Below are 24756 nucleotides of genomic sequence, written 5' to 3' on the forward strand. Positions count from 1 at the left end.
CTGATAGTTCAGAGAAACAGTTTTTAATCATTATTATATTGTTCAACAATTATAAGTTAAAATAGCAGCTGTTGAGGTGGCTTGGTGGGTGAGGTGCTTGCTGGCCCACCCACGGCTTGCAGCGTGGAAGGAGGAAAGCACTCCGTGCACACTGCTCTCTGACCCCACACATGCACTATGGTGTGCGTGACCACATGTGCACATACTGCAAATACATACAAGCACTACAATATTTCAAGAGAAGACATTGTAAGTACTTTTGAAACCAACCTCCTAATCCCACCCCCAGTTGAGAGTTTTGCTGTAATGTGAAATACAGTTTTTTTTTTTTTTTGGTTTGGATTTATCATTAGAATTTAAAGACTATGATTAATCATTTATTCTTCATAATTCTAAGCATTAGCTTAAAATAGTTAAGCTGGAGAAATATTTCCATTAATCAAATTAACAATAATGTAAAAACAAACGGCAGGCACTCCACATCATTCGCCGCATGTGCACACAGCAGTTAGGAAGCTCGCTCGAGCGGGTTTGTGAATCCGAGTCTTTGGCCCATGTTTACCAGTGTTTATGGGTTTTTGGCATCAGGTTCTGATAGGTAGGACTGAAAACATGGCTGAGCAGTTAAGAGCATTGGCTGTTCTTTCAGAAGACCCAGGTTCAATTCCCAGCACCCATGTGGCAGCTTACAGCTGTAATACCAGTTCTAGGTACACCCTTACGCAGACATACGCACCAGCAAAACACCGAGGCATGTACAATAAAAATAGATAAGTCATTAAAATTTTTTTTACAAAGAAAGATTGTTTTTTTAAAAATCTCATAGCTAATGCAAGTTGAAGCTCTTATTCATAAAACCATAAAATCAAACAAACGTCCTTGAACATCGTTTGTTTCGCCAAGTATAACATTCTACTGATGTGAGTGAGCTCCTGAGTTCACAACGCCGCTGCTGACTGACGGCCAGCTGGGCAAGGCCAAGGTCCCCACGCCTGGTGCACAATTGTGAGTTAGCACCCAGAGCCCTTGCTCCGTGGCCTGTCTCATGTGCACCTTGCAGCCCTCTGGGTTGTGTGCATGTTGAACACACACAACCGTGACTGCTTACTTTGGTCCCTTGTCCTATAAAGAACTAAGGGGGAAATGATTTCATCTGTCCAGCCTAGACAGTGAAACATCTTGGTAATGACACTCATCTCAGAATACACAGCTAGGAAAAGCAAAACCCAGTGTCCCCAAAGCATGCTCCCATGTCCTTGGAGAAGGAAACAAGACTATCTGCTCAGACTGTTACTGTAGTCCCGTCTCCCCTGTTGAACTCATCCCCTTGAACCCTGCAAGGGGAACTGTATTCATGGTCCAATCTCTGATGGTCCTGACGAGTCAGTGGTTCAGATGACTCTTCAGAATTGAGGAATGTGAACCCATCTCTTCCAATGTGAGGGAAAATGCCAATTTCTATGATGCTCTATGGCTACATTATAGCATGTAGCTTGTTGTAGATTTTCAACCTTTGTAGACCTGGGATAAATGCTTTGAAAATGTTCTGAGTCATGAAGCTTTCGGCTGTTGGTGGACGGCTGTTGGTGGAAGGCCATCCTATCTTCTCTGTCCTATCCCAGGACTAGTTCCTATGTTCTGTCCAAAAGTAGAAGCCACAGGTAGATGTGTCTTGGGGTCTGTAGTGAAGCAGTCTGTGCAGACTCCAGATGTGCACAACACCTCGGCCTTGCATAGATTCCCCTGTCCTGGAACCTCTGTGGTGTGTGTTTGCTGTTGGGAGGTGTTTATGAGTGATCAAGACTAAACAACCCAGAACTGCAATTCTTTGTGTGTGTGTGTTTGTGTGTGTGTGTGTGTGTGTGTGTGTGTGAGAGAGAGAGAGAGAGAGAGAGAGAGAGAGAGAGAGAGAGAGAGAGCTCAGAACCCCATATTCATTTGTGAACATGCCTAGAACTAGTATCCTTGAGGTGTGTGCTTCTGGCTCTCCACCAAGATCTCTGCCATGCAACACTGGTGTGCAGTGGTGTCAGACATCCCTCCTGGTCTACAGCAGGAGGGTCACCATCTGCCTAGACATCCCTCCTGGTCTACAGCAGGAGGGTCACCATCTGCCTGAGTTTGTTACTTCTTTAAATGCCGCTTCCTGTCCTTCAGACCAGCCACTGGCAGCATTGCCTCTCAGACACATTCTTTAAGAATATTTCTGATTTATGCTGTGTGTTGACCAGTAGGCATTGTGTGTGAGACCAGCTTTTAATACTTTTCTGAAAATATTAGCTAAAGAGAAACATTAAATTCACCATGCCAACCAGCTTCCCTTCCCGTGTGTTCCTAGGGTTCCCATAGACCTAGCTGGAGACTAGAGTCTCCTATGGGCTGTGTGGCTTATGAATGCATGTTGGTTTCATTTCTGTAGGATTTTAGCTAGGTTGATGTTGTTAGGAGAGATTCATCCTGACACGTTGTTTTGTCCTCAGCTGGGAGATGACATTGTTCAAGCACCAGTGCACCCTGTCACTCAGCAATACTCTACAGCTCACATGACTTAAAGCACAGCTCTTCTGCTTCTTCCGTGTGGGATGTTTGGGAAAATGGAGGGAAGCACTCTGGGACTCCCTCAGATGGATGTGGGTGCCATGGGCTGTTCTTCTGTTGATGTGAATCCAGCTTTGCCCTTAGGAATAATGTTCACCCGGGTCTGCTCTGTACCCTAGACCTGTGCTCTTCAAACCCCCATTCTTCCCGTTTGGCTTTTTAGCCTCTGAGCAGAGCCAAGTCTACCACTGCTATTTGCTGTCCGGAGTCTGCAATGCTTTCTGAGCCCCGAGGATGGTTTTCTTGAGCTGTTCCTGTGAAGGCAGTGAAAGCAAATCCCTTGATGCTGGAATAAACCGAGCCACCCTGAATCAGAGGGCTTCATTGTACCTTGTGTCTCTGGGTCTTGCTAAGAAAATGAATAGGGCAAATGCCTTGAGACCAGAAGCCAACTGAACTTGCCTGTTATTTTCTTTCTTTTGCAGGGGAGAGACCATACCACCCCAGGGACTGTGCCAGCAGGGCCCCTCCGAAAGGGGACCTAGAGACACACCTCCAGCGCCCGGCCCCGTGACAGTGTTGACTGTGGCCTCACGGGTGACTGGAAGGCTCCCAGCAGTGACCATGGCCACTTTGGGGAAGAAGATCCAGGGCCTCCTGACGAGATACTTTAGACTCGGGAGCCATTGCGGTAGAGCAGACCCAGGGAGAGGCCTCCCTTGGTAATGTTTAGGGACAGCAAAGATGCTATGCCTAAAATTCAGTGTAGCTCTTTCACACACATGTTTGTGCTCATCACCCATGGCCTGTGTCTCCTCGTGATAAGCAGTGGTATTGTCAGGCACAGTGGGAGCTCAAGGAGTCTGGATTACTCAAGACAGGCATGAGACACTGGAAAAAAGATACTGGTGTGTTTGGAAGAAGTGGACAGCACTGTGGGGAGGTCCAGTGCTTAAGACAGATGATGCTGTCAGGATGTGGGGTGCGGAGGGGGCTGCACTACCACCTCTCCCCACCACCTCAGTGGGGACTTTAAGTAGAAGGTGAGACAGAGGGGTGTTCAGGTGGTGTTTGAATGCTGTGGAGAGGAGCTTGGTGAGGCAGGGCAATGAGATAGCTCCTCACGGTTAGGTGTCTGGCCACGACCCTCTGAGCTGCTTATGCCCCGCCATGCTGCGTCCTCACCGTCCGGGCTGCGTCTGGCTCAGGAAACACTGCAGAGGTGGGAACACATATAAATCTGCTTTGGAAAAGAAACATTAGTTGAACACTAAGAGGAGCAGGTGTCTTTTTTATTCTCAGGACCTTTTTTGTAACAGGGCTACATTCTGCAAACTGCTCACGGAAGGCGACTCCATGTCTTAACAGAGTGCCACTGAGTCCTCCCAATTTGGGCCTGTTTTGGTAATGGCAGAGGAACCCTTGAGCAGATTGGGGGCCCTAGATCCTTAGGGTGCTAGTGCTCTGGAGCCTTCTCTCTCCTCCTCCCACCCCAGCCTTTCCCCTGCACCACCCCAGCAAATAGATGTCTTTCCCCATTGGGCCTGGTGAGCACCACTGGATGAGTGACTTTGTTCACAGATTAATGGGGGTCGCCAGGCCTGAGGGTGAAGACGGCTTTATATACCTCTTCCTTAGTCACGCAAGTTCACGTTTCTGCGGTGGGGTGAAGGCCCTAGCAGAGGCTCCGAACCCACGCGACGTGCGCAGTCGGAACTGTATTCCGCAGGTAGCAGCGATTCCTTTCCCCGTTGCTGTGACACTGTGTGTGATGGCGATAACTTCTGCAAGTTCCAGATGTTTGCACATATGATTTTATGCATTATCACGAATTACCGCTGCCTTGAATGAAAACGTTCTGTGAAATTTTTTGCAAAAGCTTTACTAGTTTTTTTTTATTGTGAAATTTTGTAAAGGCAGGAAATGGATTAAGACGAGCATGCTAAATATATTTTTCAAAAAAAAAGCAATAATTTTACATGTACAGAAATTATCCTAACCTTTAATACTGGTGAGAGCGACAGTTTACTTAACCCAGTAATGGATCAGTGCGGTTTTTGTAGGAAATGGGCTTCTGATACAAAGACTTGTTTAAACACACATGTATACACGAACCCTGGCGCGTGGTTTCTCTGTTCTAATGATCTGTTGGATTGTTATTATTATTATATTATTATTATTATTATTGTTATTGTTATTGTTAGTTAATGTTTGATTCCAGGTTCTATTTGTTACTGTTTTAATTACTTGACCGTTCAGGTGACTGCTGCACTTGCAAGCAATGCAATGTTAACTGGCTAGCAGATACATATATACATATATATATATATATGTGTGTGTGTATATATAATTTTTTTTTACTTATGTTTCCTGATACTCCTACAGCAGGTTTGTATGAGAACGGCTCGCCGTGTCGGAGTGCTTGGGAATAGCAATCATTCTGAGGTGTTACTCGGAGCGGGAGCAGGTCGCAGAGATACATTCCTCTCTCCGCCTGAGGCAGCGTAGTACCTTTCTGTTGACGGCGTTTGTTCATTTTGATAGGTTCCCCATCATTTCCGCACTCTCTGGCTTTTTGTTCCCTTGGCTGAGAGTGAAGGTGAGAGTTAGGAATGTCAGAGCCTGTGATTCGGCCCATCTATTTCTGTGTTTTAGTTATTAAACAGTTCTGTACACAAAGGGACACGAAGGTGTCGTCTGTGTTTTTCCTGTGTCTGAAGCTGCACTTGGCATTGAGAACTGGAAGGTCTGTCTTCCGGTGAGTCTCCTTCCCAGGGTCTGGCGGGGAAAGACAGGTGCCTGAGGTCCGTCTGCCTGGAGAGCAGCCAGTCTCAGGATGACCTGCCCCTCAAAGCACAGAGAGGCACAATTTTCCTGTAGCCACAAGGCCATGAGGTCCCCAGCGCTCACTCCTGGGACCAGCTGGCCTGGTGCATGGTCTCTGTCCCGCTGACCATCAGTATTGGACTGGTTTGTTAATTTGTTTATGTCAGCTCAACAATAGTATTTAATATGATTTGTGTTTCCTTATTTATTTAGCCAATCTGTTTTGCTTTGCCCCTCTTCCTGTGGTAATTTCCACATCTCTGACTGTTACGGACCTCCTACTACCTCTATGCATCTTCTGTCTCCTTGTTTCCTGACGGGGTTTTTACAGTGTTGCGTCTAATGTAACTTAGACAATAAAGGGTTTGGTTGTCTACACTGCAGCCGCTCACTCTGTGTGTCCCCTGCCCTCTCCACCTGCGCTCTTCTGACTCCTGCCTCGCTCGCTCACACCAGCCCAGCCCCCACCATCCCCTGCTTCACTGTGTGACGTGTCTTCTCTTACGCTTTTCCTCCTTTCAAGTACACATTACCCAGAGTTTCTCAAGATACTTCAGGTGATTCACTCATTTTTAATTCCCAGAATGAAGGTTTAACTTCACAAACAATAAATACATTGTGGACTCTGTCTCCTCTGGGGGTTGCTCACTGCCCCTTTCCACACTTCTGCTGGTTCTTGGAAGTCTATTCAGTCTTAGGTGGAGACAGTTTAGTCTCTCCTGCGTAGTACAATTTCCAAGGCAAGTGGACTTTGCCTTTTTGGTTCTAAAGAGTATTAGATACTTTAAGAAGTTTCTCCAATATTTGCTTATTTATTTTTTTTAAGCCCAGGAAGACACTGGTTTCTGGAAGTAAGGTGTTCCAGGCGGCACAAGGCAACGCTTTAAACGTGAAAGAGCTCTGCTGTCCCAGCGGGCTGGAGGGATGCCCCTCCCCGTGGCTGCTGTGTGCACACCACAGCTTCTCTGCAGCTGGCACTGGAGTCGCTCTCCATTTATGATCCACAGGTGACCAGTTCCACCGTGGACATCACAGGGCTGGCAGCACTGACCTTTTCACCTCCTGTGAACCAGTAGAGTTGACACCTGTCTGGGTGGATGAGGGTGTCTTCCAGGTCAAACAGTGACTGCAGTTCCCCAGGAAGGAAAGTGTCTCTGGACCTGTAAGACGAGACCCCTGCCTGTCAGCACCTGAAGAACGAGTTTTGTTGTTTTAATGCTTTTAAATCAGGCAACTTCAAATTGCATCTTTTGTTCACTAAAAAAACAAAACAAAACAAAAAAAACCAAAACAAGCATGCCCCACAGACAAGGTTTTCCGGTGACATATTTTTGACACTAATGATTGACACACACTGCAGAGCCCTGGGACATGCCTGCGTGACGTGACCGCCAAGCAACACGTCCCTTTTTCACCTACTCCGCTAAGCATTCGTCGAGCTGGGAAGATGCAGAAGCCCATAGAGTTTGTATTTCTTTTTAAAAACACAATTTATAATGCTATATTTTGTACTCTTTATATTAGAATTTGTAACTAGATTGATGTATTTAACTATTTCTGAGAAAAATAATTCAATGTTACAGCTGTGTGATTAAAAAGTATTTAGATAAAACATATTCACTCTATTGGAATTTGAAATAAATAAAAACATCTTGGAGTTGTAAGACATTTGCCCCTCCTTTAGAAGGTGGCTTACATCATTTGACAGCCTGTTTTGACCTGTGGTTATTTCTTTTTATTGGCTGAACATAAGCCCAGATGTCACTTTTTTTTTGTTTTGTTTTTTTGTTTTTACTTTGTACAGTTTTACAATAAAGCCATGGGATGGTTCATCAAAAAAGAGGCCAGAATGGACAGCCCTCCCCTCCATCTTCTGTGCATTCCAGATAGCCCTTTTCTGTTTTGTTTTTATTGAGAAGCACATTTCGATGTTTGCTGCACTTCTGAGCATGATCAGTCTGCTTTAATACTTAAGGCAGGGTTAGACAAGCCCTTGGTGTAGTGGGACTTGGAGCTGTGTGTAGGGAGGGGGTCAGGGTGCTGCCAACCCTGGTTTTTTGTGCCAGACTTTGGGCAGATGGTGGCCTAGGGCCTCTGACCTTTTGACTAGGTATAAAAACAGGGAGTCTGGCCATCAGATGACTGACTTAAAAGTATGTTTTAAAGGTAAAAGATGTACCTATATGTCTATGGTCCACCCCTAAAGAGGTTGAGCAGGTACTGGGAATGGCTTTTGACGGCATGGAAATGAGGTCCGGCTGACACTGACCATAGAGCCATGTGTAATGTTGCTTGCACCCACCCACTCCTGCTGTGCTTCAAGGTGAATTGTCATTTTTGAGGGATATCCTTAGAAGTCTCAGGATTGGGCAGAAGAAATGAAGCTGTCTGTGAGGTGTGGCTGTTCTGGACTGTCCTGACCTTGGATGACTGGTTCATGCAAGGGTGGCATGCTCGATAAACAGAATGGAGGACTTAAGGGTGGCTGAGGCTGAGCTGAACTGCAACAGCCCCCGAGATGTAGCAGAACCAAGCTTGGCCTGCATCTCCACGTGCCACTAACAGCTGACAGCTCACAGATGTGGTGCCCTCAAGTCACGTGCTAGAAATACAGGAGTCCCTGCATTCTCTGGCCCTCTGCAACAGTGAGGATGTGAGCAGCCATGGTCTGCAGTCCCTGTGTGACCTTGTGCTCCCAAGATCCCTATAGGATTCTCTGGAGGTCATCCTAGGCTTGTGTCAGTTCAGAGAATGCAGCACGCAGTCTCACAGCATATTAGGTTTCCCATGTTGCAAGGGGAAATGTGTGCCTAGAAGTTTTCCTGGACCTCATCACAAAACACCGTAATTTGGGTCATTTTAAAGTAGCAGATCCACTGTTCTCAGTCTGGGTAGTGTGGGAAATCCAGGAGCAAGGCACCAGAGACTTGGGACTTAGCTGAAGCTAGCTCTCCCTCAGTGGTGGGCTTTGCTGCATCATCCCCAGGTCGAAGGAGAAGCTCCCGCTGCCTCTCTCACACGGGCACTGATCCCACCCAGGAGGGTTCTGCTCTGAAGATCAGGTCTCCCAAAAGACCCACCCACCATGTCAGGTAATCCCAGTGGGGGTGGGTTTCAGTATGTATATCTTGGGTACGTGCAGCTGCTCAGACAATGGCAATGGCTCTTTCCTGCCAGGGAGATGAGTAGGACACCACTCTAAGTCCTTGGTTTGGCAAGAGTAGAGCATCAGAGTGAGCGGCTGATCAACTTCCAAAGGACAAAGAGACATGGATCTCTCGGCAGCAGGGCGCACTATCTAGATCTTAAAGGCAGTCCCCTCCACTTAACCCTCTTACCACCCCAGTCACCATGTCTGAACTTTTCCGGAGGCGGATGAGAGAGCCGTTTACAAAGCTCACACAACTTGGTAACGAGTCATGGAAGGCCTGGAGTGTCTGGAGCCCAGCTTTGAGATTGGGATGTCTTCTCAGTTTAGTGATGCCTGGTCCAGCATCAAGAATCACCAGGAAGTCAGCCAGGAGACAGTGGGAAGGCTTGCCGGTGGAGGTGGCCGGTTCCCTGAGCAGCTTCTAGTTCGTTATTGAGAAATGCTGTATAATCTTGCTCAGACAGCTAGGGAAGGTTGGCTCCCTAGAGTTCTGTCTCCACTAAAATTGTGGGACATGTACAGAAATAGATCGGTGGTATAACTTGAGCACACAGGCTACCATGAGCCAACAATGGATAGATGGCATAGGAGAAAGAAAAAGGAACATGTATTCTGGGCTCACAACGGAGCAAGAAAGCAAGCATCTAGAGGTAGATGAAGGCCAGTCCAGGGGGCGGGGACTCCAGGGGCGGGGGCTGTTCTGTGTGCATGGGATGTGCATGGGAGGGATGGAGGACACCTGGAGGCCAGAAGTAGTCTCACATCCCTGGGGTGGTCCTGAAACTCAAAAAGCTCTTGGAAGACTACAGCAGAATGCAACACTCGTGCTTCTGAGAGAAACGGGCACTTCCATGTGAGGAAACAGTGCATCAAGAACAGATTTTGTCAGTTTTGACAGGAAAGCCCCCAAGACTCCTTGCCAGTTACTGTTAGGTGTCTAACAAAATGAAGCTTCGGGAAGCAAAGGTGTCCACTAGCTGCCATGATCCTAACTAAGGAGCGAGCAGGGTTGGCTCAGTGAAAAGCGTTTCTGGGTCTGCTGGTCAAAGTCGAGGGCTTAGACAGTCATTTGAGAAACGTGACTCTGAGGCTGTCCAGCTAGGCAAGATGGTCAAGGGAGGACGAGGCTGAGGGCAAACCTGTGGTGGGAAGATCCCGGGTCTGAGGCACAGGAATGGGCAGTGGGAGCCTTCACCTGGATCTTCTGACTTCTCCTGAAAGAGGAATTGACACAAATGGAGACCAACATGCTGGGATTTCAAGGCTGTTCCTCTCCTACGTGTCCTCTCAGTATTCCACAGTTAGCACTAGTTAGCATCACTCACTCCATCTCATGATGGGAAGCTGAAGTAGAACTTCAGAGCCAGCTAGTGCTGTCAGAAATCAGGTTCTGGGTGTGTGCCGTGGGATGCCACACTCTTGATGAGGAATGATGAGACTGCGGTCTAGAACACAGGAGCATTGCTCATGGGTCTGGAAGTCACCTGGTGAGGTAGGAGGAGGGGGTTGTTGCCAGTCCATGGAGAAGACCTGCTGCATTGGCTCTCTCAGCCAGTCCCTTGGAGCCTGGCTTTATATCTCTTAGGGACAAGAAAAACAGTGGTGAACTCAGATTCTGAAGATACGGTGTGAGCTTCATGGCTGCCATATTGCCTGTAGAACTCAGCATCTGTTAGCATCTTCCTTTCTTCTACTGCTTGGGTCTTCCCTCACTTGTGTTGGTGCATTCAAGCCACCCCCTTGCCACAGACTTGATGCTGATGGTGCCTCTTCTACCAAACACTCTCCAGGTCTCCACACTTCAAGCACAGCTCTCAGGATGGGATATCTCCCGCCACCGTCTCCTGTTGAGGTTGTCAGGACCACGTAGTTACTAAATGTAATTGTTACTTCTCCCAATTATCCTGTCTCTGATCTAGTCCTTTCTATGGATATATACATACACATACATACATACATACATACATACATACACATACATATACATATATGTATACACATATATAAACACACACACTCAAATACTCCCGATCACTCAGGTTCAACAGTTACATTTTGAAGAATGGCCTCTATCCTTCATTAGTGCTTGGTCTGAGTATTCCCAATGACCCTAAGTGTTACAGCCTTTCAACTGTTCCTTATTTCTTTTGATGAAGCAGTGTTTTATGTAGCACAGGCTGGCCTCAAACTCTCTATCAAAGATGACTCTGAACTTAGTTTATTTCTGCCTGCATGTCCGAAGTGCTGGAATTACAGACATTTGCTGCCATGCCTGGCTTAGGCTAACTTAGGGCTTTATGCATGGCAGGCAAGCACACCGTTAAGTGAGTCTCACTCCCAGCCCTAAGCTGTGAACACTTCTGTGTGCATCTTTCAGCAACTGACGAATGGTCTTAAGAACTTGCTGTCCCTCCTTTGCTGCTCCAGCTTCATGATTTTCCCCCCTTCAGTGGCTCCTGAGGGGAGATACCTGACCTGTGTTGCCACAGAGGGCTCTTCTAGAGTCCAATGAGGTGACATGACTCCTCGGGCCTTGACTGCAGTTCTCCATTTAGGAATGTGGAACTGTCCTGTGACCTGACAGACCGCATCACACAGTTCACAAACTCCCAACCCATACACAGAATGTCATGTGCTGCACAGATTGCCTTAGGCACCTTCTATTTGCCATCTTTGCCTCTTCTTATACAAAACTCTGGCCCACAGGACAGCCAGGAAGTCAGTGCTAATGGCACCCACTTCCTGTTTGTCATTCCTATCCCATAGTGGGTATGCAGTATGCTTTCCCCTACCATGGAGGGCTACATCTCTCCCAAAGCCCAAGCTCACAAGCCTTTCCTGCCACTGAGGCAGGCTGAACTCTGCCTCAACAGGCAGACACACTGGCATTTCCATGGGCTGCCTTCCAGACAGGTCCGCTAATGAGGCCCCAAGGCATGTTTCTTAGACCAGCACACAGGACAAAGCATATGTGGCTCAGTTTCCAGCTACTCAAGGTCTCAATACTGTGGTAAGTGATCTTATGAGGGGCATTCCAAGAACATCAATACACCCAAAACATGAGACCTTTAGCCGCGTTGATGGGTTTTCCCAAGTCTCATTCAGTTGTCATCAAGATCTCTAGATTGCTTCTCCCCTCTCTTTTACAAGCATGCACATATGCACCAGGAAATATGTTTTATTTTGCTGAAAGATGCACGTGGAAGTGTTTACAGCTGAGGGTTGGGAATGAGACTCAGTTGAGGGACTGCCTGGCTGGCATGCATAAAGCCCTAGATTAGCTAGAAATTAGGCCACTGTCCCATGAACAGGTCTCATGTGGCCCAGGAGGATGATCTTAGGTTCCCTGTAGCCAAGGATGGCTTGGCACTTCTACCTCCATAGCTCAAGTGCTGGAATGACAGGCTTATGCCACTGTATTAGTCGGGGTTCTCTAGAGTCACAGAATTTATGGGTAGTCTCTATACAGTAAGGGACTATACAGTCTGTAGTCCAGCTCCCAACAATGGTCAGCTGTGAATGGAAGTCCAAGGATCTAGCTCAATCCCACAAGGCAAGCTGGTGAAGAAGAGAGAGAATCTTCCTTCTTCCAATGTCCTTATGTAGGTCTCCAGCAGAAGGTGTGGCCCAGATTAAAAGTTTGTGCCACCATGCCTAGATCTGGGACTTGCTTTGAGGTTTATGAAAGTACACAGACATTCATCCAGGACCGCTGGTCCTGAAGCCCTGAGTGGGCTCATGGTTCGTCAGACCTGTGTACCTGGGTTGCCTTGTGTGAGGAAGACCTTGGGTCTCAAACACCTCCTTAGACTAAGCTTTCAGTGTTTATTCCCCGGGACTCCCGCATCATCTTAGCTTCCTAGGGGTGTGTTAGCCAAGGCACAGGCTGAGGTAGTCACTGATATAGGGCCTCTACCCTTTAGTGTAAGGTGGCCCTCATCAGAGTGACAGCTCAAGGAGAACCCCCCCCCCCCAAGCCATGTGCTTGTTATTAGCACAGCTTCTTGCTGGGGGCGGGGGCGGGGGCGGGGGCGGGGCGGGGGCGGGGCATGTGTGCTGCTTTAAGTTAACTCAAAATCGGAGCGCAAGCCTAGGCGGTAAGTGAACCTTTGAGAAACGCAGTCCCCAGGTTGTCCTCAGGTGTCAGCTCTATTTTATTTCCTTACACTGAATAATCCCCTTTGGGGGTTCCTGTGTTAGGATCTTTTCATTTCTATTACGCTTTCTTTATCATTGCCCCTCAATTTTACATTCGGCACCCCTTTCAGTTTCTCTTAGCTTGTCTCCAATTCTCTCCCAAGTTGGCCCAGGACATATGAAATATGAAATTTATATGTCTCTCAGTGAAAGCCTCCACACATATCTGACCCCCGAGCACACAGAAGATCTGCCTGGATTATCCCTGTCTGACACGTGGGCGATAGCTCTCATCCCACTACATAGACACGGAACTCTTGATTCCTGAGAGGGTTTTCTTCCTCCGGGTTCATGTTTATCGCCCCAACATGCACGATTTGGCCACCCAGTGGAACACCTGTTCTAGGACACAAAGCTTGGCACCTGTAGGCCAGCAGGGGGCGCCCCTCTGTGCCCCTCAAGACCTGGGTGCCAGCTCCTTTGCGGGCTCCCAGACTGCCTGCAGAAAGCATACTGGCATGAAGTTGCCTTTTTCCACCACTAGATGGCGGATGGAGGTCACACATGTACGTGAATGCCCACATCAGATTTATCCACTTGACTGTTCTTCGCCAAACACACTGAGCCACGTACAGCATGCTCATGCTGTGGGGTTCCCCGGATGAAGATGACACAGTAGGGCTGTGCGGTGTCAGGTAGATGGCGACACTGAATCCTGCAATGGAGGCAGGTGTTGCTTTCTTCTGATCTCCTCAGAGGTGCTGTGTGATCTGATCTGAGTCAGGTACAGGAAGATGGTGTGTGTGTCTGTGTGTAATATTTGTGTATGTGTGTGTCTCTGTGTGTGAATGTATGTGTGTATATATGTATGTGTCTGTGTTTATGTGTATATGTATATGCATGTGTGAATAGGCTTTGTGTGTGTGTGTGTGTGAGAGAGAGAGAGAGAGAGAGGGAGAGGGAGAGGGAGAGGGAGAGGGAGAGGGAGAGGGAGAGGGAGAGGGAGAGGGAGAGGAGAGGGAGAGGGAGAGGGAGAGGGAGAGATCAGACAGAGGTAGGATGATCTTGCTTCTGGAGGAGTCTACCCATAAAAAAAAAACCTGCACACATCTCAGAAAGAGACTGGAGCAGGAAGCAGAGAGCCTGCAGGCTCCAAGAAACAGAGGATGGCAAATGATCACAGGCCTGTGTGCCAACATGCACTCACATGTGGCATGATCAGCCAGAGACACCCAGGCAAAGGGAGACAATGGGTTGCAGGCAACTTGTCATTTTTAGCACACCAGAGGGCAGCAGATAAACACATCCCAAAGTGGGAAGAAGCAGTGGGGACCATGGGGAACTTGTATGACTCTTTCAGTGCACAAAACAAAGAACAAACAACAAACAAACAGATTCCACGTGTGTGCTGTTGGCGGGATGGAATTTTGCTTGGGAAATGAAAGGTCTCGTCCACCAGCCCTGGAGTCAGGGCTGCTACAGTGGAATGGAGTCCCTCACTAGCTAGGAGGATGGAGCAGGGTGGGACAAGAGTGTGTGTGTCGTGGTACGGGGCTTCAGTTCTCGGATGGTTAGGGGATAAGTGTCCACCCCACATCTGTGTCTGCAGCAGGTGTAGGTGAGCAGAGGCTGGAGAGAGTAGCTGAGTGACGAGCACATAGATGGCTCTCTGACCTCGAACCTGGCCCTTTCTGCAGGAGAGGAGTAGACATTATGGAAATGAGAGGTCACTGGCAAGGACACAGAGACTCACCAGCCCTCTGCCCACAGTGGTCCTTTCTATGACTGAACGTTGATGAGTTCAATCTTGTGCAGGCCTTGTGTGACACTCACAGCTGCTGAGAGTTCAAGGGTGCAACGGCATGGTAAACATCTGCAATGGTAAACATCTGGGAAAAAGAATTCCAAGGCATTTCACCTTTTACTCCAGCTCTTACACACTCTTTCTATCCCCTGCTCTGTGATATTCCTGGAGTATGATGGTGTGTGTGTGTGTTTATTGCTACATTTAGGGCTCACTTTTTTTTTTTAACAGTCAGTTATTCTCAGCCCTTTGACAGCTTATTGTAACTATCGCTGCTACCACCTTTCTTACCATCACAATAGTCATCACCAGCGTCACCACCATCATCATTATCTGCCTGTCAATGTCATCACCAGCTCTCCCATTACTGCCACCACCATCGTCCCCTCTCACCATTATCAATGCCATCATCATCCTGACTATAGTAGGATACTATAGTCACCACCACCTTTGCACTGGCTAGTTCTCATGTCAACTTGACATAAGCTATAGTCAGTCATTCGTGGGAACGAATGCCTTGATTTCGAAAATGCCCTTGTAAGGCTGGGGTGTAGGCAACCCAGTAGGGCATTTTCTTAATTAGTGGTTAATGTGGGAGGACCCAGCCCATTGTGGGTGCTGCTATTCCTGGGCTGGTGTCGTGGGTGCTATAAGAAAGCAGACTGAGCAAGCCATGAGGAGCAAGCCAGTAAGCAGCACTCCTCCATGGTTTCTGGTCCAATTTCTGCCTCTCAGTTCCTATCTTGAGTTCCCCCGCTTAGTTTCTCTTAATGGATTGCTATTCAGGGTACGTAAACCAAAGAAACCCTTTTCTCCCAAGGTTGCTTTCGTCTGAGGTGTTTTATCATAGGAGTAGTAGCCCTAACTAGACAACCATCGTTATCACCACTAGACTCATTACAGTAGCAACACTATCACCATCACTCGTTACCATAGCAACACTATCACCATCACTCATATCACCATCACTCGTTACCATAGCAACACTATCACCATCACTCATATCACCATCACTCATTACCATAGCAACACTATCACCATCACTCATATCACCATCACTCGTTACCATAGCAACACTATCACCATCACTCATATCACCATCACTCGTTACCATAGCAACACTATCACCATCACTCATATCACCATCACTCGTTACCATAGCAACACTATCACCATCACTCATATCACCATCACTCGTTACCATAGCAACACTGTCACCATCACTCATTATCATAGTAACACTGTCATCATCACTCATCACCTAGCAACACTGTCACCCACCATCACTCATTACCATAGCAACACTGTCACCATCACTACTACTATGGTCCTCACAACCTTTGCTATCAAATCCATCATCACCATTATCACAAATAACATAGCCGTAGGTGGAAGCACAAACAAGAGGATTATAATGATTGAAACTTAAGATCCCTGTGTAATTTAATCTTATGGCAAAAGCCAGGAAAATGAGTGAGCCTTGTAAAGAAAGATAATATAAAAAGAAGTTCAAATACCAATGAATGATGAAGGTCACAGGGGATGGAGGAATGTGGCTAGAGGCAGGAAGAACACAGTGCTTCTGTGGACCAGCTGGTGCTAAGTGAGGCCCATGCAAATGCACAGCTCGCCAAGACCAAATGCTTTCACAGAGGCTGGGCCCAACTCATGTGGGAAGGCAGGGTTGCTCTGAGCAGTGGGTGGAATTTGTGAGGCACCTTGTGGAACCAGGCATCACCAAGTGTCACCACTTTGCTGCCTTGGCACCTCAGGGGAGCCCAGAGTTACCATTCCACCACCAGATACCAGCTGAGCTTGCAATGAACCAAAATAAGGAGTTCTTTTCTGGGATGCTCGCTTGGAGAATAGGAATTCAAATTTGCACTATTAATAGACAGGATCTAGCAGCCACTGTAAATTAGTTACATAATTTTAAATGGTTTCTTGGAAGAAAGTTGTCATTGGGGATTTCCAGTCTGTTTCTCTCATAATATCAGAGGCTTCGGAAAACGAGGAAGCCTCTGTTAGACTGTAAGATTGCGGAGGAGAAAAACGAGTGCCTTCCTTTCGGGAACTGTGGTAAGCCGACCGAGTCACTGAAGTATTTTCTTATAATTGCCAGGCACATGAATGCGCAAATGCAGCATCAGTAATCAGTAAGGCTGTTTATTGTTTTAGCTGCATACTCGACCGTCTCACTTTTAGTTGGTTTGCTGGAAGGTGCTTCTTGAGCTGGAAGACCACTGTAATCCCCATGCCTGACTCGGGCGGGGCTCAGGTGGGGGTTGGGAGCAGTAAAGGGGCAGCGATGGAAGGGTGGGGAGAGAAGAAGCTGAGGACACATGTGTTGGTTCAGGTGGCCATGGACTGTCACCTCTATCTGAAGGCCAATGACCTGTAGATAAGAGTGGAAGGCATAGAGGCCTGGGAGACACTGAGGAAGCCGGGACAGCACACAGACAAACATAGCTGTAGTCTAAAAAGACCACACCTTGATGGAGTCACACATTGCCTGCTGAGAGACGTCACTGCGGAGGCAATTGGCGCTCTCAGGAGAGATAGAAGATCCCCAAGAATGAGGCCAGTGACCCCCGACTTTTTGTCTCCAGCCTAAGGCTCATACATCATTGTTCTGGAAATGGCCATTGAATAAATAAAAAAGTATTGTGAGTCTAAGTGCATTTTCTCCTTTGGAAGTCTTGAAAAATTAGTAAATGAGCAAGACCAATAGAAGACAGATGCGTCTGGGGGGGGGGGTAGCAAGGGTATGAGCTGTGGGTGGGGGAGTAGGGGCCGGGAGCTGGATGCTAGCAGGAGCCAGCTCTCTGTCCAGTTATATATTTGTTCAGAAGATGTTTAGCAAGTGTTACGGAATGTGTAACAACGTATTTCCATCTCTAAGATGGGATACGGGGACAGGGAGAAGGGGGATGGGCAGGCCAACTAAAACCAAACAGGCATAAAAATTCCACAGGGGAATCTGCTACTTTCATGCTAAGAATTAAAAAAATGGGAGTCCCGATTTAGTTACAGTGGCAAGAGAAGTCTCACCTGGGTGATGCTGAAGCTGAAACCTGAGGCAGGGGGATGGCAGAAACTTGTCTGTTGGGTGACACTATTCATGGGGAAAGGGGAACAGATATCTAATCACACCAGATAGAGAGCTGGCAGCTCGGTGAGCCAGTGAGTTCCATAGAGATGATTGACAAAAGCAGATAGGACTGAGAAACAGCTGCTGTGTATCGCTAAAAACCCATCCCAGCTCCAGTGAGAACTCACTAAAGCTGGAAATCTGGACCACATTGCACAACGTGCTCACTGCTGGTCAGAGAGTGCCCGCTGGTCTGAGCCTCTGCCAGGCACCTTGGCTGGTGCCTGCTCCTTCCAGGCTTCCCAGTTGGTCCCTACTGCTTATGTGCACGTGTGGGGCTGGGGGGGTGCTAGTGACTCTGGTTTTTTTCAGTGACTTCCAGAAGCTCCTTTGGGTCGTTTGCTTCCTAAGTTTTAACTTCATCAGGGAGTATTTCCCTCCTCTTACCACATCCTATCTATGCATTCCCCTTTAACACCATACGTTTCAGGGAGCTTCCTTCCAAGATTTTAACTCAGGAGGGAACAATTACAGAACGTTGCCTTGGGAAAGGAAATGGCAGTGTGGGGTGCAGAGGAGAGAACAGAGAGACGGGTCAAGATAAGTCAGTGTCAGACGGCAACTGTCGTTGTAATAGGCAGACATCAGAGCAAGGGATAGTAGGCTAGGCCTGGACTTCTGGTCCTGACATTGAGCAAAAACACAGGCATCACCATGGTGTGAATTCGAATCCATGTGAATGCATTGATGACCTCACAACTGAAGGAGCTGTGGGGATGTGGGGAGGGAGGCAGGCTGGGTTGGAGGAAGTGGGTCACCAAGAGCATGCTCTTGAATTCTCTCTCTCTCTCTCTCTCCCCCTCACCCTCTCCTCAGTTTTCTTAGGCTCTTCCCTTTTGTTTCTTGGTTCCTGTAAGGTCCTGATACTGATCAATACCTTTGATCAGTATTCCCTGCTGCCATGATGTTCCTACCTTGCCACAGATCACAGAGCTATGGACCAGCTGATCATTGGAGGGAAACCTGTGAAACCACGAGCCCAACTTAATCCTTTTCTCCCTTGAGATGTTTATCTAGGAGATTTCATCTTCATGGCAAAAAGCTAAAGACAGGTGAGGCTAATCTGATGCTGGGTCGTAGTTCTCAAAGCTTATCATGACTCTTTGCAGAAGAGAAGACTGTACAGGGCGTGGGGGGATGGGATGAGGACTTGGCCTTCAGGGAAGTGGAAAGAGCCAAGGGGCCAGTAGTCACCTGTTTTAGGAAGCAAGTAGAAAGACTCTGGAGTAAGTTGGGCAGGCCAGGGATTGGCTCAAAGAGGCCTAACGCTGGCAGCCATGTTTCTGTGAGGAAGGACCATGACAGGGAAAGTCAGACACAGGACAGGGGAGAATCAGGCTTGAGGAGACATGCCACCAAGGTGACCAGGTACCTTGGGAGAGGCTGCCACAGGCTCCAAGTTCCTCAGTAGTGATGGAGATGCAGAAGACACACAGGTGACTGAGACACCGCACAGCCTGGGTGCAGAAGCTTGAAGAGGAGGCATCACTTGCACATAGCCACTGTAGACTCAGGGTCTGATCTTACCTCTCACCACACCAACCAGCCGTCAACTGTGTCGATTTTTGTTTGAAAACAGCTCTCTGAGAAGCCCACCACCACGGCTTTGCCCAGTATCCTGCTTCACTTTGCCTTCAGAAACTAAAATCCACATAGGTGCTTTTCTGTGCTTGTCTTCCTACACCTCTATACAGCTACCACAAAGTAGACGAGTAACTTTCCAAGGGACGTCCAGGACTGCTGCTACTGGTGGGGTCTTGGCCAGGTGCTTCCAGGTTCTTGGCTTCTTATTCAAGAAAGAAATAAGCAAGAAAACTTTATTCAAACCAAAGTCCCAGAGCCGATCAGAGCACACTGCAAGAGAGCAGCCGACCATGTGTGTGGATACCAAAAGGCTCCGAGTGTTGCTTGGGGCCTTTTAAGGTGTGCAATAGAAGCAAAGATTTATTCACTAAGAGCATAATTTGGGTGTTTCTCTGTTTTGACTGATAAAATAGTTTATATGCCATTTGCTGCTATTCATGTCCTTTCCCATAATGCATCTGAGTTTAATTTTATTCAAAGCCAATAATGCATAGGCATAAGGTGGTAAATAGGGGAATGTCTGTAAAAGTTTACTTGGGGTATGGTTTCGCCTCATTGTGCAGTCACCAAAACCCCGTTTAGGCTGGGTTGCCTCCTACTTTCCAAACCAAGTTTGATGGTTAGTAAGAGGAAGAGAAACTTACTCCATTGCTCCAAGAGGGGTGTGGGCTCTAGGATGCTAGGTGCATTGCTTAGAGAAGGGCGTGCATGCAGAGTGCACACAGTAAGGGTCTCAGGCTGCCAAGTGCATTCTTAGAAGAGAAGTGTGTGCATGGTCCATGCATAGAGATAAGAGTGGCTAAAGCTATTCCCTATGCATGTCTGTCTCACCACCAGTGCACTCACTAGTCAGCACACACACACACACACATTCACACAATACACTACAAACACACACACTAATACATACACATACTCACACACATACACTCACATATATACACTCACACACATACACTAATACATACACACTCACATACACTCACACACTCATACACACACTCACACACATAAACACTCACATACATACACTACAAACACACACTAATACACACACGCTCTCACACACATACAAGCACTAATACACACACATATACCCTCACATACACTATAAACACACACTAATATACACATAAACTCACACATACATACAAACACTAGTACACACATACACTCATGCACATATGCAGTCACATACATATGCACTCACACACTCACATATACACTACAAACATGCATACACGAATACATATATTCATACGCACATACACTATAAACTTGAACACACTAATATACATACTACAAATGCATACAGACTTACATATAAACTCACACACATTCATATACACACTCATGAATACAAACACATGCATGCATGTGTACATGTGCACACACACACTATAAACACATAGACACACATATACACACATATACATACATACTCATACACAATCACACATGCTTTATACACACAGACACACAGACACACACACACTGCTTGGGTTGGCATTGGCTGTATTGCTGTGGTGTCTGTTGTCACGTTTGTACCACCTCTTCCAGACTTTTTGTGCCCTGCAGAAGAGCCGCTTCCAGCTGCCTTAGCCAACACCCATCCTCATCCTTGGATAGCTTTAGGTGAAATACAGCAGGAAGAGGCATTCTGGGCGGTCCACTCCATAAGCAGAAGTCCATAAGAAGAGACAGTTGATCTCTGAGAAGCCAGGGAAGACACTGCTCAGGTGACCCAGAGGAGCATCTGCTCAGGCTGTCTGTATCTGGCTGGAGAAGAGGCTCCCTATCGATAGGCTTGTCCTCCTGCCAGTTTGAGGGGATGCAGGAGATGCCTGCTCAAACATCTGGGTCTTAGTCTGAGCTGCTGAATCTTGGTTTCCACCCTTCGTGGAAGCTGCTCATGATGTCCGGCATGAAACCAGAAATACCTAGTGTGATGGTTTGTATATGCTTGGCCAAGGGAGTGGCACTATTAGGAAGTGTAGCCTTGTTGGAGTAGGTGTGTCACCGTGGGCATGGGCTTTAATACCCTGGTCCTAGATGCCTGGAAGTCAGTATTCTACTAGCAGCCTTCAGATAAAGATGTAGAACTCTCAGCAGCTCCTGCACCATGCCTGCCCAGATGCTGCCATGCTCCCACCTTGATGATTATGGATTGAACCTATGAAGCTGTAAGCCAGCCTGAATTAAATGTTGTCCTTATAAGAGTTGCCTTGGTCATGGTATCTGTTCACCACAGTAAAACCCTAACTAAGACACCTAGAGAGTTTTGATTTCTCCTGACACTGCTGCTCTTCCTGTCATGTGATCATTCTGTAGTCATTCTTGTCAAACCCCAGTGATTCTAGACCCTGGAGGGAACAGCCATCTCAGTGCCTGGTCTCAAGGAAGCACTCACTGAAGGTGTGCTAAAGAAGCAAAGAGCACCCTTTTAATGCTTTCTGAGAGCTCAAGATGTTGAAGAAAGACAAGAGCAGACAAACAGACTCTGTTGCTTGGAAGGGCCCTGGAGACCTGTGTGGTACAGGCACAGTCAAGTGTGAGTTGGATATGCTCACCAGATGAATGAATTTGGTTATTGTTCTAATAGCATGGGATGAAAGCCACCGCTATACTGGCAAACAGCAGTGAGTTTTTTCTTCTCATTCTCTCTCTCTCTCTCTCTCTCTCTCTCTCTCTCTCTCTCTCTCTCTCTCTCTCTCTCTCCCCACCACTCCTGGCTATAAACCCTTTTTCCCAACTTTCTGGATCTATTGAATTTTGGTTCTTACTCAGGCTGTGGAATATCACATACATGTGATGTAGTTTGGGTGGAAAGTGCTTATCTAGTATGCACGAAGCCTTGGGTTCAATCCACAGCATCACATAAAATAGTCCTGGTGCCCTGTGTCTGTAATCCCAACACTTGGGAGGTAGAGCCAGGAGGAAAAGAAGTTAAAGGTCATAGGTGGCTATGCAGCAAGTTCGAATCTAACCTGAGTTACAGTATATACTCTGTCTTATAAAAGAGAACATTAATAGTTGAAGTATCATGTCTGCGAATAATTTGAAATACTCCAGGCCAAGTGGTGAAGTGAGGAAACAGAGGCAGAACTTACCACATGGCAGAATGTTGCCGTTGTTGAACTTGTTTGATGAGGATTCTGTTGCGGTTTCCTAAACAGCTTGGTCCTGGAAACCTGATGGAGAGACACACAGACACATGTACAGAGAAGCTGGGATTGGCTGGATCATTTGCTCTCTAATGGAGACACACCAATAACGACAGCTCAGAATCTCAGCTTGCTTATTTACATATCTGAGCTGGGGAGGCAGGTTTATCGTATAGCTGAAGAAGATGGTAGGCTTAGCTAATCTTGATAGGAGGTCTCTCTCTCTCGGGCTGCATTCACCTCAGAGGAGAAAGCTGTGGTTGGTTGCTTCTCCATTTCCTGTTAACATTCACACTCTGACCAGAGGAAGGCTTTGCCAATTCCCTGGGCCTGATCTGGGGAAAGCTCTTTCATTGCTACTTCATAATGGTATTTTGCTACTATTATGAATTGTAATGTAACATCCAAGATCCAGGATATCTGATACGTGATTCTTGTTGAGGTTGAGACCCATAGGTTGAGAACCACTGCTGTAGACTTTCTGGCTTGTCTCTGCCTTTTCCATCCCAAGCCTGTGATCTGCAAATCTAAACCTTGTCACAAAGGGATTGAATTCCTGCCCTAGCTCTTGGCCTTTACTGGCTGATAGAATCTTCTCTGTCCCTCTTCTGTCCCACAGATGTCACCTCAAGACCCTGAAGTACAGGGAGACAGAGACCTTGGCGAAAGGCAAAGCTTTGATCTGATTCTTGCCATTAGCACTTCCTCATGTGAGTAGATAGTTGGAACCACTGTGTTGGCTACTGACTGGAGGATCTGTCACCTTCTTAAGAGAGGCTGGGGAGGGGCCCTCAGCCAAGCAGAGGAGCCCAGGCACCTGGTCCTCAACAGACGGCTCTGGAGTGTTCCATCCCCTAATGGCGTAGAGACTCTCTTCCCTGGCTATGGTTGGGGTGACCACAGTGCTGCCTACGTGGTATTCCTTGTGCTCTTGTTCTGGGAGATGGAGGCAAGGATGGCATGGGGCTTGCAGCATGGTTGGTGTGACATGGACTGGGGTGAGCGGCTCTGGTCCTCACCCAGCTCACTTCCCTTGCACTCATCCTCTGGAGTCTGCTTTACCCTAAGCATGCTTGTGTCTCTAGAGTTACGATGAACTCAGAACACTCTTGGCATCCTAGGATCTGATAAGCCACACATCACACAAGCGCAGGCGGAGACAAGCACCGTCTCCATGCTGGACACAGGAAACGGGCAGACTAAAATTTACATGCATTACTTAACTTAGTTTCTACCCACCTCTCCCATATGAAAGGGGATTTCTGTGAGGAACTGTGTGCAGCAAGGACCACCAAAGCTGTGGGTGATGAGTATGGTTTGGAGATGCCTTGTGAAACAGATGCCTACGTATGACTTGTTTCCGTTTCATTTCCATCACTGTGGCACATACCTCAACAAAACACTACTTAACGGAGAAAGTGTTCGTTTTAGCTCATAATTCCAGGTTACAGTCCTTTACTGTGGGGAAATTGCTGCAGCAGGAGCCTGAGGCAGTTGGTCATATCATATCCACAGTGAAGAACAGAGGGAAATACTCCCTTGATCCAATATAGGCAGTAGCTTCTGTTTAGGGAATGATACTTCCCACAGTGGACTGTGTCTTTCTCTGTCAATTCACAATCAGTACAATCCCGGAAGACATGCCCACTCTCCAAGATGATCTAGATAATTCCTCATTAAGATTCTCCTCTTGGTTGATTCTAGGTTAACAGTTAAACTAACCAACACACAATCTACAATACAAAAAAGAAGCTCAGGCACATCCAGTCTTCCAACATTGTGGTAGGATGTTGTCATATACCAGAGTCCATTCATGAGACTATGGGCAATCAGGCTACAAAAATTACAAAACCATAATATTTTAAGTAAGTTCATCATTTTGTTCTGGGCCACATTCACATATATTCTGGGACTCATATGGCTTGTTGGTTACAAGTGAATGTGTCTGACATGGCAGCAGTCATTGTGACTTGTTCTACTTTCTTCCTATTGAAACTTTACACATCAGAAATGACTTGATTTTAAAAAAAATAACCGAGAGCCACATGTATTATGGGGTGTTCTTCAGTATTAGGCTTAGTGAAAAGCCAGTTTGACCTTTCAAGGTTGGTGTGGGGTTTCTACTGATACCCACTAGGGTTATAAGGTATGAAAATGGTTTTCAGAGGCTCCATCTTATGTTGTAAAGACTCAGGGCTCCCTGTGGGGAGCAGTCCCCTGGGGTGAGGGTGGGGATTCATAGTAGCCCATCCTCTCTGCAACAGGTTCCTTTCCAGGCTTGACTGGGCATCAATACTCCACCAAGCACGTGGTCTTAGAAGGAGTGGGTATCTTCAGTAGTCTGAGGTAGGGACAGCGATTACACTCAGTCTGCATCCATGGGGTTTGGTGTCCCTGTAGA

The 24756-nt window shown here is 47.2% G+C and overlaps 1 protein-coding gene across 4 annotated transcripts in view; it reads left to right on the top strand.

The window, feature by feature from the left end:
• The window catches only part of Znf516 (zinc finger protein 516), a 92962-nt gene extending 85848 nt beyond the window's left edge, over positions 1–7114 (top strand). For all 4 annotated transcript variants that reach the window (XM_029471882.2, XM_021150987.3, XM_029471881.2 and 1 more), the window contains exon 6: positions 3024–7114. In XM_029471882.2, the coding sequence (XP_029327742.1) occupies positions 3024–3083 (60 nt within the window). In that variant the 3' untranslated portion in view covers positions 3084–7114. The remainder of the gene's footprint in view (positions 1–3023) is intronic.
• The last annotated feature ends 17642 nt before the right edge of the window (positions 7115–24756 follow it).

The sequence above is a fragment of the Mus caroli genome, unplaced genomic scaffold (genome assembly GCF_978045245.1).
Source record: "Mus caroli unplaced genomic scaffold, Mus_caroli_1 scaffold_19, whole genome shotgun sequence".
Lineage (NCBI taxonomy): Eukaryota > Metazoa > Chordata > Mammalia > Rodentia > Muridae > Mus > Mus caroli.